This window comes from Gymnogyps californianus, chromosome 3, assembly GCF_018139145.2.
Source record: "Gymnogyps californianus isolate 813 chromosome 3, ASM1813914v2, whole genome shotgun sequence".
Classification (NCBI taxonomy): domain Eukaryota; kingdom Metazoa; phylum Chordata; class Aves; order Accipitriformes; family Cathartidae; genus Gymnogyps; species Gymnogyps californianus.
In genome coordinates this window covers 20,125,690-20,140,858 of record NC_059473.1, presented here as the reverse complement: position 1 = coordinate 20,140,858, position 15,169 = coordinate 20,125,690, and the positions used below count along the sequence as shown (strand labels likewise).

At 38.7% G+C, this 15,169-nt stretch overlaps 1 protein-coding gene across 5 annotated transcripts in view; it reads right to left on the bottom strand.

Moving 5' to 3' along the window:
• Positions 1 to 15,169, bottom strand: part of ENAH (ENAH actin regulator) — a 98,199-nt gene that overhangs the window by 19,047 nt on the left and 63,983 nt on the right. For 2 of the 5 annotated variants that reach the window (XM_050894612.1, XM_050894613.1), the window contains 4 exons: positions 4,607 to 4,926; positions 2,580 to 3,380; positions 447 to 754; positions 43 to 179 (listed from right to left, as the gene is read on the bottom strand). In XM_050894612.1, the coding sequence (XP_050750569.1) occupies positions 43 to 179; positions 447 to 754; positions 2,580 to 3,380; positions 4,607 to 4,926 (1,566 nt within the window). The remainder of the gene's footprint in view (positions 1 to 42; positions 180 to 446; positions 755 to 2,579; positions 3,381 to 4,606; positions 4,927 to 15,169) is intronic. The other 3 variants (XM_050894615.1, XM_050894616.1, XM_050894617.1) reach the window with 2 other exon arrangements.

Sequence of the window (15,169 nt, the reverse complement as noted above, 5' to 3'; positions counted from 1 at the left end):
CAATGACGAAGCGCCTGGAGCACAGCAGAAACAGCTCCTTACCTCCTGGCCAGCAGGGCGCTCATTTCTTCCATCAACCCACTGCCTCCCAAGGGAAGTGGTCCATTTCCACGGCCACTGTCTGTTTTAGATGAACCAGAGCCGCCGCCTCCTCCACTTGAACTGGAGGAGTCTTCACCCTTCGTAATACAACAAAATAACAGCAGATGTGCAAATAGAATGATAGCTGACCTAATGAAAGAAGCAAAGTTCACATACAAGAAAGAAACAACTGTATAAAGAATGTCATGGGCTAGTAGTACATCGTGTAACACTTTTTTAATAATGAATTAAGTCTACCCCAGAAGTCTTGATGCTGTTACTCATCTTGAACAAAAATTACAACCAGTTCGGGAAGACAGGATTTAGAAACAGGAATCAGAAAAAGAAAGAAGAGTTGTATTTACCCGTGAGACTTTCCTAAGTTTGGCTCCAGCAAGTGCAGCTGCTAGTCCAGTTAAAGGGCGATTTTCTTCGGACACGAATCCCACTGAAAATCCAGAGGCGGGGAGGGGGGGAGCAGGAGGTGGAAGGGGAACAGGAGGAACTTGGCTAGGAAGTGGAGGAGGTGGTGGTGGTGGTGGTGGCGGCCCTGAAGGTGGAAGTGGAGGTGGTGGTGGTGGGCCAGGAGGAGGTGGGGCTGCTACTGAAGACTGAGCTGGACCAGGGGGTAAGGGGGGTGGGGGAGGAGGTGCAGGTGGTCCTTGGACAACACCTAGTATCAAAGAGAAAACAAATAGACTATATTAAGGATTTAGAAAAGATCGATCTTATTTCCATTGAAATACTGGTTCTTTTGCTCAGTGTATGAGACGTTAATACTGGTAAGGGTCCTTTTTTATAGGCAAGAAAACACTGCAAGTTTCAGCAGGAGAGAAGTATTCTTATTAAATGCACTAAAAATATTACATAGTATGCTATGAGAGATCAGACAGTTTCAGAGACATTTACATACAAAACCCCTCCAGTCAGGTTCTGTGCTGCAACCAAGAAGAATCTTACACCAGGAAACAGGCAAAGCTTTTACAGAGTCAAGTAAGGCATGAGCATCATACCACGTAGGAACAATACTGTGTGTTCAAATGGTGCTAAACAGAGAGTGACTTCACTGCACTAACAAGCATTTAACACACCACCCAAACATCTGAACCCTCAAACTGTTGGAGTTCCAATGCTAATTTCTAAGCTGTATAAAAATCTTTCCTCTAAAAAACATTCCAGGAATCAACTTTAATATTTTAATACAAACACTAATTAGTGAGTTAGAAGACTGACATTTTAAGCTGATGGGAACAAGCTCTTCTATTTTTTATCTATGATTCCTTTAACGCTTTAAATTCACATTGATACGCAATACAAAATGTGTTTTGAAGCAAGAATATTCTGATGATCACTGGTTTATTATTATAGGAACAGTTTAAGAAATTGTGACTAAGGAAACAGCCCCCCACATCCTCGCCCTACCTCACCCAAACTGCCATAAGCTACTAAAAATGCTGCGCAACTACCTTAAGCAACCTCTACAGGCAGGTTGCTTAACCACGAGTCTTCCTGGTTTCCTACTCTGCTAACCACTGTGTAAATTTAAGAGCCTTTTAAACTCTCATGGTGTCACTCACCATCCAAGTGCACACTTTTATTCCATACTACAAGTGACGCCATTCACCCTATTTCCACTCCATCCCAAAGTAGCTCACACCTTCATTTAAGACAAGAGGGTATAAACAGGGTCTTCTCTGCATGGCTTGTGTGTGATGAAGCCACAGTCTGCTCGTCCCCCAGGAGCCCCTCTGCCCACACCTTCAGCTGAGCTACTGCACACTTATGTACAAAGATTTAATCTATTGAATCAATATAAAAGCAGGATTCAAGTTAACAAAGACATTTACATCCATGTAAAACACATTTCTATCATATTAGTAGAGTGTCCATTAAGACTGTCACCTGCTTAACCAAACTTTTTGCTAAAGTCTTTTTAGCTCTGCTGGTAGAATACCACAGGAAGACCCATCTTTATATACATGCGCACATACAACCATCTATCAAAATACGACCACTGTACAGGAAGAAATGCTGTAGGTGTTACATACTACTTTCTAAATTTGAAACTACATAGAGTATCAAAGTGGTTCAGATTATTCCTCACTTAAGGTCAATCACATGTCCAAAGCCGCACATATGTTCTTCCATGTTGGCTGCCGTTAGGAAACTAATGATGCTGCCTATTAACATCATGTTCCAAATAAACTAACAGTGCAAGATTTACCAAGTGAGTATTTGACAAGCTCTGTTCTTGACGGGTAAGAGTTTAGGAATTCAGAATTTTACTTATGACAGGCCACAGAATGCTGGCTCTTATCCACGGAGCTTTAAAGTTTCCCTTACCCCAGTTTTCCAAACGGTATTTCGTTGTGGTATTAAGATCACTGCAACTTTGGAAGCATTGTATTAATTCTTTGGGGCAGTTATGGGCTTCGATACCAATTGGTTTCGACTGCATTCCTGATTAGTGCATTAGTAGCAATAACAGAAAGCCTTACCCTGCTGGGTCGTAGGTTCAATCGGCTGAGAGGCTGCCTGCAAGACTGGCTCAGAAGCAGAGGAGTCTCCCAGCACAGAGTTTAGAGAGTTCTCAACAGAGGCAGGGGTAGCTGCAGAGGGAGAAGGGAGAACACTAGGCTTGGATGAGGGAGTCGAGGCATTCGGGGAGTTGGGAGAAGGAGAAGCTTGAGGTCCAGAAAGTGACAGAGGCGGAAAGGAAGGCAGTGGCGGGGGAGGAGGTGGCGGAGGCGGAGTTGGACCTGAGGTAGAAGGTGAAGGAACCGGATAAGCCAGGTTTTCAGGAAGCCCATTAGGAGCCGTGGGAGACGTGGACATTTGGGTCACTGGATTAGAAGCTGACACTGGGAGGACAGGTCTCGGACCAGCAGCTTTGCCTGGTGGACTGCTTATCATTACTGGAGGAGATGGGGGAAGGGGGGCAAAACTGGGCGCGGACCAGGCAACAGGCTTTGTATTTGGAGGCAAAGTCGCCGGGGCATTGACAGGAGAAGGGGGCCGAGAACTTTTGTTTAGCGGACGAGGAACTGTAGCATAATGGGGGAGAACAGGGTGGAAAGCTGAGCCTAAAGATGTAGCAAAACGTGATGCAGAGTGCCTTAGAGGCGGTGTAGGGGGAGTGGAAGTCGGTGGTGCAGAAGTCACTACAGCGTACTCCGGTGTGGCCTCTGACATTGGTGCTGAGACTGCTTTTGCATATGATGGAGGAGGTGCTGAAGGAGGCTGGCAACTGGAGTATTCAGGAAGTGGAGTGCTATACGGGGAGTTGTCGAAAGATGGAGCTGGACAGAAGATGGAAAGCAGCAGCAAAGGCAGGATAAAAAAAAGGAGAAAGAGAAAAAGGGAGCTAATGAAGCAACAAAACCAGCATTCAAACAAAATGTATAAATGTAGACTACAGTTAGTACCAGAGGATTAGGCACAAGTGAAAATACTGTTAGGAAAGTTTTACATAATATCAACAGCTGCTTTTAAATTTTACCAACTATTTTTGTGCCAATATTTGAATTTACAAGTACGTTCTAGAGTAAGTTTTCTCAAATCCCATCTGTGAGATGGATTAGATACAGGGTTGATTAATCAGTCTTTTATCAGCTTTTATCTTCTTGTTTGGATGCAAACTGCAAGCAAGTGTAGTGATCTTAACATTTGTTACAAGTCCACTAACAAAACTCATACCATAGGCAGCAAGTAAGTATCATCTTTCTCTTCCCCAGAAAAAGCTCCATCGCAAACTTGAAAGTACTGGGAATAAAACCACCAATAAAATCCTCTGCTCTAAAATCACTAGCTCTTATGTAGTATTCCTTGACTTCTACCATGAGCTGACTTCTTAGGTAAATTGAGTTTGTTAGTAAAGAACAACCAAGTGCTTGACTAATGTTCCATTATATTACCAAAATGAGAAAGCTTTCAGTTATCACTGGATACATTTCCGCAGGCAGTGCATCATCTTATCTACAAATACATACAATACATTTCACTGAAATGTTACTACAATGATAAATTAAGCAAGACTTAATACTGAAAGGCATTTCTCGCACTATTACTTTGCCTTATATAGTTACATACCTTCTACACTAACACACTCAACCTGATGTGTTTAAGGGTTTATTTTTTCCAAAATACATAATGAGAATATATCTTGTTGAGTAGAGCAAACAATTCTAAGGTATCTAGAAATTTTAACTCATCATACTTTAACCAATGTTGAAGGTGCCCAATATGATTCAAGTTCTTCAAACAATCAAAGAGTATGGCAGTGGAGTGAGCAAATAGCGCAAAAAAATTTATTTCACAGTTAATGGAAAATTATGACAGGGAAGTCAAAGCTCTTGGACTTCTTGCCATAAAAAAAAAGAAGCAATTCCAGCAAATAGAAGCCTGAAATACTGACTGTTGTTACACAACTGTACTCACTGCCCTTTGTTGCTTCTCTCCCACGCCACCACCCAAACACATAAAGAGTAGTCCAGTACTTGAATACACTCGGTTTTGAAATTCTTACCAGCATTTGAAATTCTTCTCTCTCTTTCCCATTCCATTTGTTCCCTTTCCAACTGTTCTTGCCGTTCTCTTTCTTGCCTTTCCCGTTCAAGTCGTTCAAGTCTTTCTCGATCCTGCCTCTCCTTCTCTTGTCTCTCCCTTTCTAGGCGCTCTTGCCGTTCCCTTTCTTGCCGTTCTCTCTCCAGCTGCTCCTGTTCTAGGCGCTCTCTTTCAAGTCTTTCCCTTTCTAGCCTCTCTCTCTCCAGCCTCTCCCGTTCCATTCGTTCACGATCCAGCCTCTCCCGTTCCAGCTCCTTCTGCCTCTGTTGCTCTTGCAACTGTCTACAATTGTGAAAAAAAGGAAAAAGACTAAGCTGCAAAGCAAAAACCAAAAATATCAAGCAACTGTTAGAGGACAAGAAGAGATAAACTAATCAACAACCTTTGCACCAGCGAGAACAAAAGCACAGCATTTGTACCTACATAAAATTCTTAATTCTACATGTCATTTTTCTGAGCTGGATAATAGTTTCATTATGTTTACAGTAAAAAGAATCATATATCAAATTTCCTCTTAACTAATTTAACATTCTAAGAGACAGCTTTCAAGAGGTAAGAATAGAAAGCTGCTGCTGATAATTTACTAACTGATACAATCTTCCCAGTTTGGGATATGGAGTTACATTTGTTCTTTGCATGGTATTTTATACTTGAAGTAGTGAATAAAAGTACGGTGAAATAACAGTAACACAAATACCCATTTTAAAAAAACCACCCCCAAACAAATTATGTTTTTCAGATAAACTAATCAGCTACTATTTATCCAAATTTTACAGAACCATCAAAATGTACACACTTTCCTCTCCACCTGTATAATGCTACACGCACATACAACTTAACCGGCATCAAGACGAGAACACCCTGAAGGCAGGGTAAAACTGGACATGATCAGAAAAAAATCCAGGGTACAGCAGCCAAGGAAACACTGCAGTGAGCTGGCCAGGTTTTCAGCTCATGGGAGTCTTTGCGAAAAGGAAAGCAGAGAGGGAGAAGACATGGAGAGGAGGAAAACAAGTAAAAGCCAGGCAGAGGAAATATAAAGAACTTCCTAAGGGCAAGAAGGAATCATGCAAAATTTGCTGCCAAAGCCACTAGGTTGGCTAGAAGAAAGGACTTTCCTGCAAAAATACAGTGGGAAAAGCTGTAAACAGCCCTTTTGCTTTTTTCCCTCAACTTGTTTTATATTTTCTTTCGTTGGTTTTTTTTTTAAATTATATTTTAAAAAGATACGTGTTTCTAGCTGGCTAAAATACAGCTTTTTGATATTCAAAGCTTCTTCATCTCTTGGGGGAACTCATTACTAAAACAAAAATTAGGCACATGCTCCTCAAAGCTGTGGCCAGAATGTTCCCATCAGTACACATCACTGAAAGTGTTGTTAGTTATCATCCTCTATTTGAATTCTTGTTTTCAAATAAAATCATGACATTTAAAAAGAAAAACTTCTATGTAAAGTACACAGCTATTCTTTTCTGCCATGCTTCAGATGCAAACTGAAGATAGCTTCTCAACAAATACGAAGCACAGCCAGCTTTTAACTAGAAAGCAAAAAGGAGAGCTAAATTTTGACATCTTAAGCTACTAGATATGTGTTTTCTATAGACTGCCACTGGGCAATCTTATTTGGAAAGGTCATTGGTAATTCTATACTATTTTGCTTAGAGCCATATAAAACTGAAGTCTGAAAATGAAGGGAACTTCAGCTATTTCACTCCTATTCATGCCCAGAAAATACCGGCAGAACTGGAAACCCCAGCCCATACACTGTTACTATTGAAGTCCATCCTCTTTCAGATCAATGTTTTCCCTTTATAAACAAAAAAAACCTGATAAATATTGAAATTTCATAGTTGCTATAAGCAATTAAGTTCCAGTTATGTACAGCAAAAGGACTCTTCCCTACTGAACTTGTTACCCAACATCCTCAGAAGCAGCAAAATAGTTCTGCTCCTGTATCAGTTCTTCCCTCAGCTCCTGCTCTCCCATATAAGAAAGTTGTAATAGCAGTCACTAAGAAATTAGGGCTGCAACTCAGCTTGTTAAATGCTTGATTTTTAGCCTCTGAAGTCCGCCAAAAAGTCTGGTAATTGACTGATACATATTTGGAACCAGTAGAGAACTTCTACAAAATATCAAGAGAATACAATATAAACCACAGAAACTTAAGCTCCAAAAGAGATATTAAAAATATTTTTGGCATTACACTTTTCCTTGCTCTGTATTGTACAAAACTAGTTTTACTCTGTGCTCTGTTCCCCTCAAATAAAACCTATTATTAGAGGAAAGCAGAGAGCCCATCATGGCTAACTTCAGCTTGGTCATCTTAGGCTCTTTTTTGTAAAGGAGAGGCAGATGCACATATGTTTGTAGCTAAAAGGCTATTCAGAGCAGGAGTCAACATTTACAGACTCCAAAGCAGCTTTGTTTATTTTGTTCATTCTTTTTTCATTTATTAGCCAGAAATTAGCATATTCTACCTAGAAACATACACCCTGTTAATCCTAAAACTAAAATGTAGATAAGGCATTTGAGGTTATAAACATTTCATGTTATATTTAGTTTATAAAACTAGAAGGTATCAATTCAGTGGGTTTAACAACATATCAAGCAGCTGCCAGATATTTAAATTTTCTTTTTCTTAAGTTCTTCATTTCTTTACAGAAATAGAACCTCAATATAGGTCACTTCTCACATAAGAGCAGCGTCACCAAGGCAGTTCTGCAATAAGCCACACCAAGAGCTGTGCCATTTCATATTTTCATAAGCAACCTGGAAAAGAAACAGCGAGGTGCTCTTGACTAAGCTCCTTAATATTAAGTTATTTAGGATACCAAGGATGATGGCTGATTATGAAGAACTACTGATGGATCTTCTAATTCCAAGTAACTGGGCAATAAAATTGGCAAATAAAACGCAACTGAGATATAACTGAAGCAATGGAGGGGAGAGAGGGGAAATCTGCTAAATCCATATATAAAATGCTGGACTTCAAGTTGACTACTGACTCAGGAGTGAGACATTAGGGTTACGACAGACAGTTCTATGACAACATCCATTCATTAACGTGTTCTGTTCAAAAACATAAACCAGATGCTACACATTAGGAAAGGATTACAGAGCAGTATAGAAAATACCATCATCCTGCTTCACAACCCCTGTATCTCTGTCCCCACCTCAAAAGGTGGAAAACAGCAGAACTGAAAAGGTTCAAAGAGCAGCAATACTATGATCAAATGTACCAAACAGTTTCCCTTTAAAAATAACTAAAGAAGCTGGAATTCTGCATTTTAGAAAAGACAACTAGAAGTCTATAAAATCATGAGTGATGGTCATGAACCAAAAATGCCCAGAGGATAGGAAAGCAGCAGAGGGAAGTATTCCAGGTGTTTGCCCTGGCCCAGAAGGGTTTTACTTAAAGCTTTTCTAACTATTGAGAGGGATAAGTGCACATGTGTGCATATGTATGTACTATATACAGGGGGGTTGGGGGTGGGAGAGTATATAAATGTATACTCTGACTCTATATAGCACGTGATTACATGCTATTTTAGCTAAATCGTATGATGTATGCCTAAATCAAACTGTTTGGGATTGACTAGTTCTCCTAATATGTGTTAATACGCTCCTGAAGCTTACCTGGGGTTTTTCTCCTCTTCAGAGAGCTATAAAGACACACAATGCCCACATATCATAACAAAACGTACCTAAGTGTTTATATGCTTTAAACTTAATCTGAAGCAAAAAATATTTCAGCCTGCAATCAACACTATCAAACTGTATTGGCTGTCTGCTAAGATATAGATAAGGCAGTGAGATGGCCACTTCCATCTACACAGGACCTGAATAAAAAAGTTCTCATTATCAAATAAATATTGAGTGATTCAGTATTTAACATTTTATTTTTTTAAAAGAATTCTCATTTTCCATTTCTTCAGGAAATAAAGGAATAAAACCAGAATTTTTTGAAATGTACAAATAAAAACTATGAACAAGTTGAACACTTTGCTTACGATACAAATGCTCTACCAAGAGAGGGCAGCAAAATACCTTGCAAACATTTCTTATCTTATATAAAATTCCCATACAGTAAGATATAGGAAATGAAACACACCTTCATTGAGAATAATTTTAACTTTATTCTCATTATATATTGCTGAAGCATCCTTTTGTCAACAAGGAAAAGCGAAAAAAAACCCAGCACAAAAACAACCACAAGAACACCACAACCCACTACATTTTTACAGTCATTTTAACAATTTTAATAAACTTTTTGAATAGAAAACCGAAAGTGGCACAGGTCAAAAGATCAGTATGCCAGTAATGCAATCAAGTTGCTTTAACACAACTTAATGAGCAAGGATGAATTTCATAAACTAAGAACAAACTACAGCTTAACAAATGTTACAGTTGTAGCTTAAAAAGATTAACAACTCATTTTGCTTATTAAAAAAAAAAGGATAAATTTGTTTGCATTAAATCCCCCTGGTTTTGTTTAGTTAGCATTAGCTAATATAATTTTATTTTAAAATTTTGTCAGAGATCAAAATTATATTATGAAAAAGCATTAGTAGATTAAGAAGAGTCATTACACATCAATTAAAGCACTTCTGAAATGTCAAGACTTTGGTAGTTCTAAAGCACGGGAACGTTCAAGAACATTGTGAAAGCAATACATGAAAATCCTTCAGCCTTAGAAAGCACAGTATCTAGCTACCAGGACAACTTTTGAAAAAGCTGAAGAGGTACTAAAAATGCTCCAGAAAGCTATCTTAGAGTGAAATGCTCATTACGCTACGGCAAAGTGATTCTAATTATTTTCAAAGTGTGAATTACTACAATCGAAGAGCTAATGTACATTGAATAGCTGAGACTGCTATAAAACTGTACAGCATGTCAGTCATATGCAAGGTACTGTTACACATGGGTTTAGATTCAAAGAGTCAACTTCAGAATTTCAGAAGAGCTGCTAGCTTTATCACATATCCTATTCATGAAACTTTCTTTTTGGATTTTAATTAGTTTCATGCCAAAAGCATCTTCGGAAGCTTCACCTTGGCGTGTTTTAGGGGGAGTTTCTTGATTTTTTTTTTTTTTTTTGGTGGTGGTGCTTTTAAGTTAACTTACTTTAATATTGCAACAGCTTTTAAAATTATTTCCCCTCTTGCCCTTAAACTTTCGTCCAGTTAAGGGAGTATGAAGAGGTATTGTCAGAGGATGAAGAAAGAATCATATTTACAATACTAACTTGTGACTTTTAACTCTATCAGCATTAATCCTGCAGCTCTCTGGGCAGCCAAGAATCAGGAGCATGACTACATTCTTGAAATAACACACAGAGAAAAATCCAATGAGCAGAGTTAAGTACACACTGTTGCATCCCTGCTGAAAAAAAATCCCCACATTCCATGACGGTGAAAGTGTTCAGAATTTTTCCAACACGACAACTGCAAAATAGAATTGCAGTTAATTTACCCAGGTACACACAAAGCCTTCCTCGTTTGTTCTGAATCATATCATAAAAGGGAATAACAATTTAAAAGTGCTACTGTCTCAGCTCTTGATGTTATATGAAATGAGCCAATACCACATGTACACCAAGATCACTTTCTACTATGCCTTTAGCAAGTAACATCACTATGTTCAACAACTAGTGTGTGTGATGATCAACTAGGAAGCTATCCAAAATTAATACTATCCATTACCTTTAGATCTGGGTTTGTTTTGTTGTTGGGGTTTTTTGGGTTGGGGGTGGGGGGGTGGGGAGCAGAAATAGGTGGTTGTTTTTGTTTCTGCTCCTGGAGGCGAATGACTGACAGATCCTCTGGTCCTTTTGCTACAGACTTCAACATAGTCAATCAAAAGAATTGAAGCCTCAATCAATTCTCTTAAAATACAGCCATTACCACATGGGTTGAAGGGAAGACAAAGATCTCAACTAGATTAAGAAACTTCAGTGTTTACTGGTAAAACAATATTCTGTCTCAGAGCAGGCTTAATAGCCAGAGAAAACCCGTCCTTTTCTGGAATACTTTCCATATTTAAGCCTGTATCTTGGTCATCTGCAGAAGAGTTACTGCAAGTCTCAGTTTGTGGAAAGACTGTCCTTCCACCAGAGAAAGTATGCCTCAACGTTAAGCAACTCTTATTGTGTCAAAAAACAGAGCTGCTGTCATAAGGGCACAAAGAGAAAAAAACCTACAAGTAACAAATCCATTGCTGAAACAGTTTGAGAAAGCGAATAGCTGTCTGCTCTGGCAGGTCACCTTGTTTCCTCAAGTGGAAGTTTTTCCTGTACGTTCACATAAATCTTCAGGATTCTAACACTGGCTTGGCTTTGCTCTTCGATGTGAGATCAAGCCATTAAATTTTTTCCTAAAAAGATGATAGGAAACTGCACCAAGAAGACCAACCTGAATAACAGAATTCAGCCATGAACCTGAAAGGCTTCTTGTCACGAAGCCAGATACATTAAAAACAGAGGTATTTCCATGAACAGTACAGACAAAAGCATCTTTGTATCATATCCAAATTCAACAGGCACTGAGCTGATAGACCTTCCAAGATGAACAGAAACTGGTTTGAAGTATTTAATTTTAAAACTCACTGTAGAAAACAAAGATCCAAGACAAAGCCTGCAGAAAACAAAATTTCTTGAGGAACAGACCTGACTGAAGTAATAGCTGCATTGAGTGAAGAGGTCAGCTGCAGGCAGATAATACATAGTATTTGACAGCTGTTAGTCATCATTTATGAACACACCAATTTCATATTCCATTCCTTCTTGGCTGAAAAACTTGGTGTCAAAGCAGGGCATCAAATCACTCAGAAAGATCAATAGGAATACTAGCCCTGTTTTGTCTGCTTAAAGATACAACAACAACAAGGGGGGGGGGGGAAATCACTAAGATGAGCGTATTGAAAGAGGACACCAAAAAACATCACTTGAGCCACTAAAAAAATAACATGGGATTAAAAATCATAAAACAGATTATCTTGAGGTGAGATTTTCAAGTCTGTGTCCCACATGGTGGTTTTAACTTTTTTCAAAAAATAGTTTCTTGCTTGTGCTGTTACCTATTCTAAAACAAACAAACATGGCATGGCAGAAGACAGACACAAGGATGACACCCAAAAGGCAAAACAAAGGTTGCTAGACTATTGCTAGCTTAAAACATTGCAGTAATATAGTCTGCACTAACTATTCTGAAAGTTACCATTAAGACATTCTGTATAAGAAACCAAACGTGATTATACAAAAGTGTTCAACAATGTATGCATCTTTCATTCTGTGCTTCACTAGTTTTTAAGTTTTATAACCCAACATGAACAAGAAATATAGGAATAACGCTACTATGTCAAAGTTCTAAAGGTAAGTGTATATCAACTATAATTAAACCTGGATTCATCAATCCAAACCAATGGAGTTGTTCAAACTGTGTTGTTGATCTGGCCATTAAACTTATGTTTGCCAATTAAATAAATATTAAAATATGTTTAACCATTAAAATATGTTCACCAATTTAAAAAGTTGCATTGCAATGACTAGCACTATGAGAAAATGTCTGTAATATTCCAGTCCTGGAGTCTCAGTATGCCTAGCCTTTCAGGGCTGCTCTGAGCTCTTGCACCAGCTCCTCTAACCCTGCCTGAATCTATAGAGCAATAAACAAGACAGTAATGTTTGGAGTTTTATTCTAAAATGCTGAAAGCCCCAGCATGTGGGCATAGACAGCATTATCTAATCCAACAGTCACTACCTACTGGAATACATCTCATATGATGGCTCTCCTCCTCCCACCACTGAGTCACTGCAACAAATAGAGCAGCTGGCTGCAAACAGGCTACGCAATGCATAGCTGAGCTAGAGGCACCAGCACCAGATGCAGTGTGACCTCAGCTCCATCTGAAGCATGTTGTCGTCTACAGAAGAGCAGCTACCTTGTGACTGCAAGCAACTGCATGCACTTTATGGACATCAATTTAACTAGACACAGGCAACCTACTTTATCACCGTTAAAACTGTTTATAGAAAGAAATAAAAAAGTGCTTTAACGTTGATTATTTTGAACTTAGCTGCTAGTTTGAGTTTTAATAGCTTAACCCTCTGATCGTCTTCTGCACAAGTTCAGAAAAGGAAAAGGTGTGTCTGCTACAGCCCTTCAAATTTGCAGAAACTTATATGAATAATAAAACCTGAATATCAACATTAAACTTGCTTTTCCATCTTTAATATTAAATATTTATCATTCCAAAATTCAGCATTTACCACAGAGCTCACTCTCCTGCATGGTCATGTAAACCTACTGAATAAGTATCTCAAGGCCTACACATTAACGCTTATGTACCATGGAATGAACACACACCACCCTCCAAATTTCGTAATTCATTTACAAAGAGAAAATGTACTCTAAATCATGTCAATATGGATTGCAAATTTCCATCAAACACAGGCAGCCTCCACTGAGACTGAGAATCTGCATGAATAAAAAGTACACTTGATGCACCAACAACATAACGTCAGCAGAAGTGATCAATACTTAACCTCTTCACACCTTCCTAAGCTCTCTCAGTTGCATGAACTTCACTTTGCATCATCTAAACTGAACTCCTGCGATATGCTCTCACTAAAACTCTTACCAAGTTAGCTTTATTTTTTTTCAAGTGCTAGACAGTCCGGACAGCTTCTACCTGAGCATACTGCACATCATTTCAGAGAAACGCAGGCAAGAGCTAGTTAACTTGATAAAATGAGCAAGAAACAGACACTTAGAAGATCTGCAAAGTTTGACTGTTCAAATGCAAGAGGTTTGTGAAGTGAGTTTATATATATGCTCTGGAACTGACAATTCCAATTTCAACAGTGGTGGACCTCTGGTTCTTTAAACAGTAGTGAGAGGTGAGACTGTTTCAAATTACGTCTTTAAAATTTGTAGTAAAGAACACTTTACACCTAAGTTAATGCAAAATTATAAAGGCACTTAATTGACTATGTGTATCATGATTTTGAAACACTAAGGAAATCTAGAGGTCATTATAGCTATTTCCAATGTTCAAGCAGCTTTCCCCTGATTGATCACCACTGCATGTAACACTTCCACTGTCAATTTGATTTTCCCTGTACACTAGTATTAAGACATCCTGAACATCCTGTATTTGGTCTACAGGTTGGTGGTTTTTCCCCCTAAAAATGTCTAAAAACAGGACACCTGCTATGTATTATTTCTCATTCCATTTTGATCATCAAAATCTGCAATATCATCCAACTCCTCCAGTTCTTCTTTGCACTCATGTATCTCAACTCACATCAGCAGCAAGGACTTGCTTTGTTCAGCAAAACACCAAATAAAATTTGATTGTTCCCAGTCCCATTGATGCAGGAGGAACTGCCTGTTCTTATGCTCCTCACACTTCCACAGCAATGCTCCTCTCTTCCACCTTAACTCAGAAATTCCCTCTTGGTATCTGTCAAATGCTTTACTAAAGCCCAGGACAGCCGCATGAACAGCCTTTCTGCTTTTGCAAAAGAAAACATTATCTGGGTACAGTTTACTGTGCTATGTTTTATCTGGTTAATTATTCTTTTCTTCAAAAGTAGTTCTAAAGCTTTTCACATTACCAAAGTCAAACTAACAGGCTTTCATTTCCTTGATCAAAAGGGATTTAAGGTCTAACAACAAGCTTTTATGTTATAAGCTCAAACCGCATTAGTTGGAAATAAGAAAATAAGCGAAAGAACTAGGTTTTATCAGTCAAGCAAAAACTAGTAACCAGGCACCACGATAAAGACATAAAGAGGCAACTATAAACCTAAAAGTTATTAGATACAGGAATTCTAATAGGCAAAGGCATCTATTAATGCTCTTTGATCAAACCTCATCAAGCCTAGTTTTCTCACCTTGATCTTTTTAATATATTATGTAAACTAACAGAACACTTGAACTTTTCTGGCAGAAGCCAGATCACAGGAAGTCATCTGTGCACATAAAATTTTAGAAAAAAATAAGAATCATAGTAGTAGAAAAATCTACTTTCATTGGCAACTCCCTCTCAGGGGTATATTCTAGTGAGTATGGTCGGGATAGAACTAATTTCATAAAAGGGAACCACATTAACCAAAAATCTGGAAAAGTGTACAACAGTTTCTAATTCCAATTTCATGTTTTGCCTTACACAGAAAAAAACCCACAGAACTGAAAATTTTGCAGAAACGGTAAGATTTCAAAGCAATTTTGCCAATGTAGCTGAAGGACTGCTTAATGGAAGAGCGCTCTTCTCAGTCTGCTAAACATGTCAATGTTACCCAAAACTCTGTTTTCCAGAAACTTTGAGGGCAAGGAAAGAGAAATGAAGTCTTTAGGATGAGATAAACAACACTGACTGATAGGTCTTTTTGCTTCTGTCTCCCATCCTACTATGCAATGCAGAGGCTGGAAAGATCAAAATGGCTGCACGCTGTCCCATGAAACTACCTCAGCAAGATCAACCTGAGAAGTTTACACTGATGTAACTTTCATCTGCTGGAAAC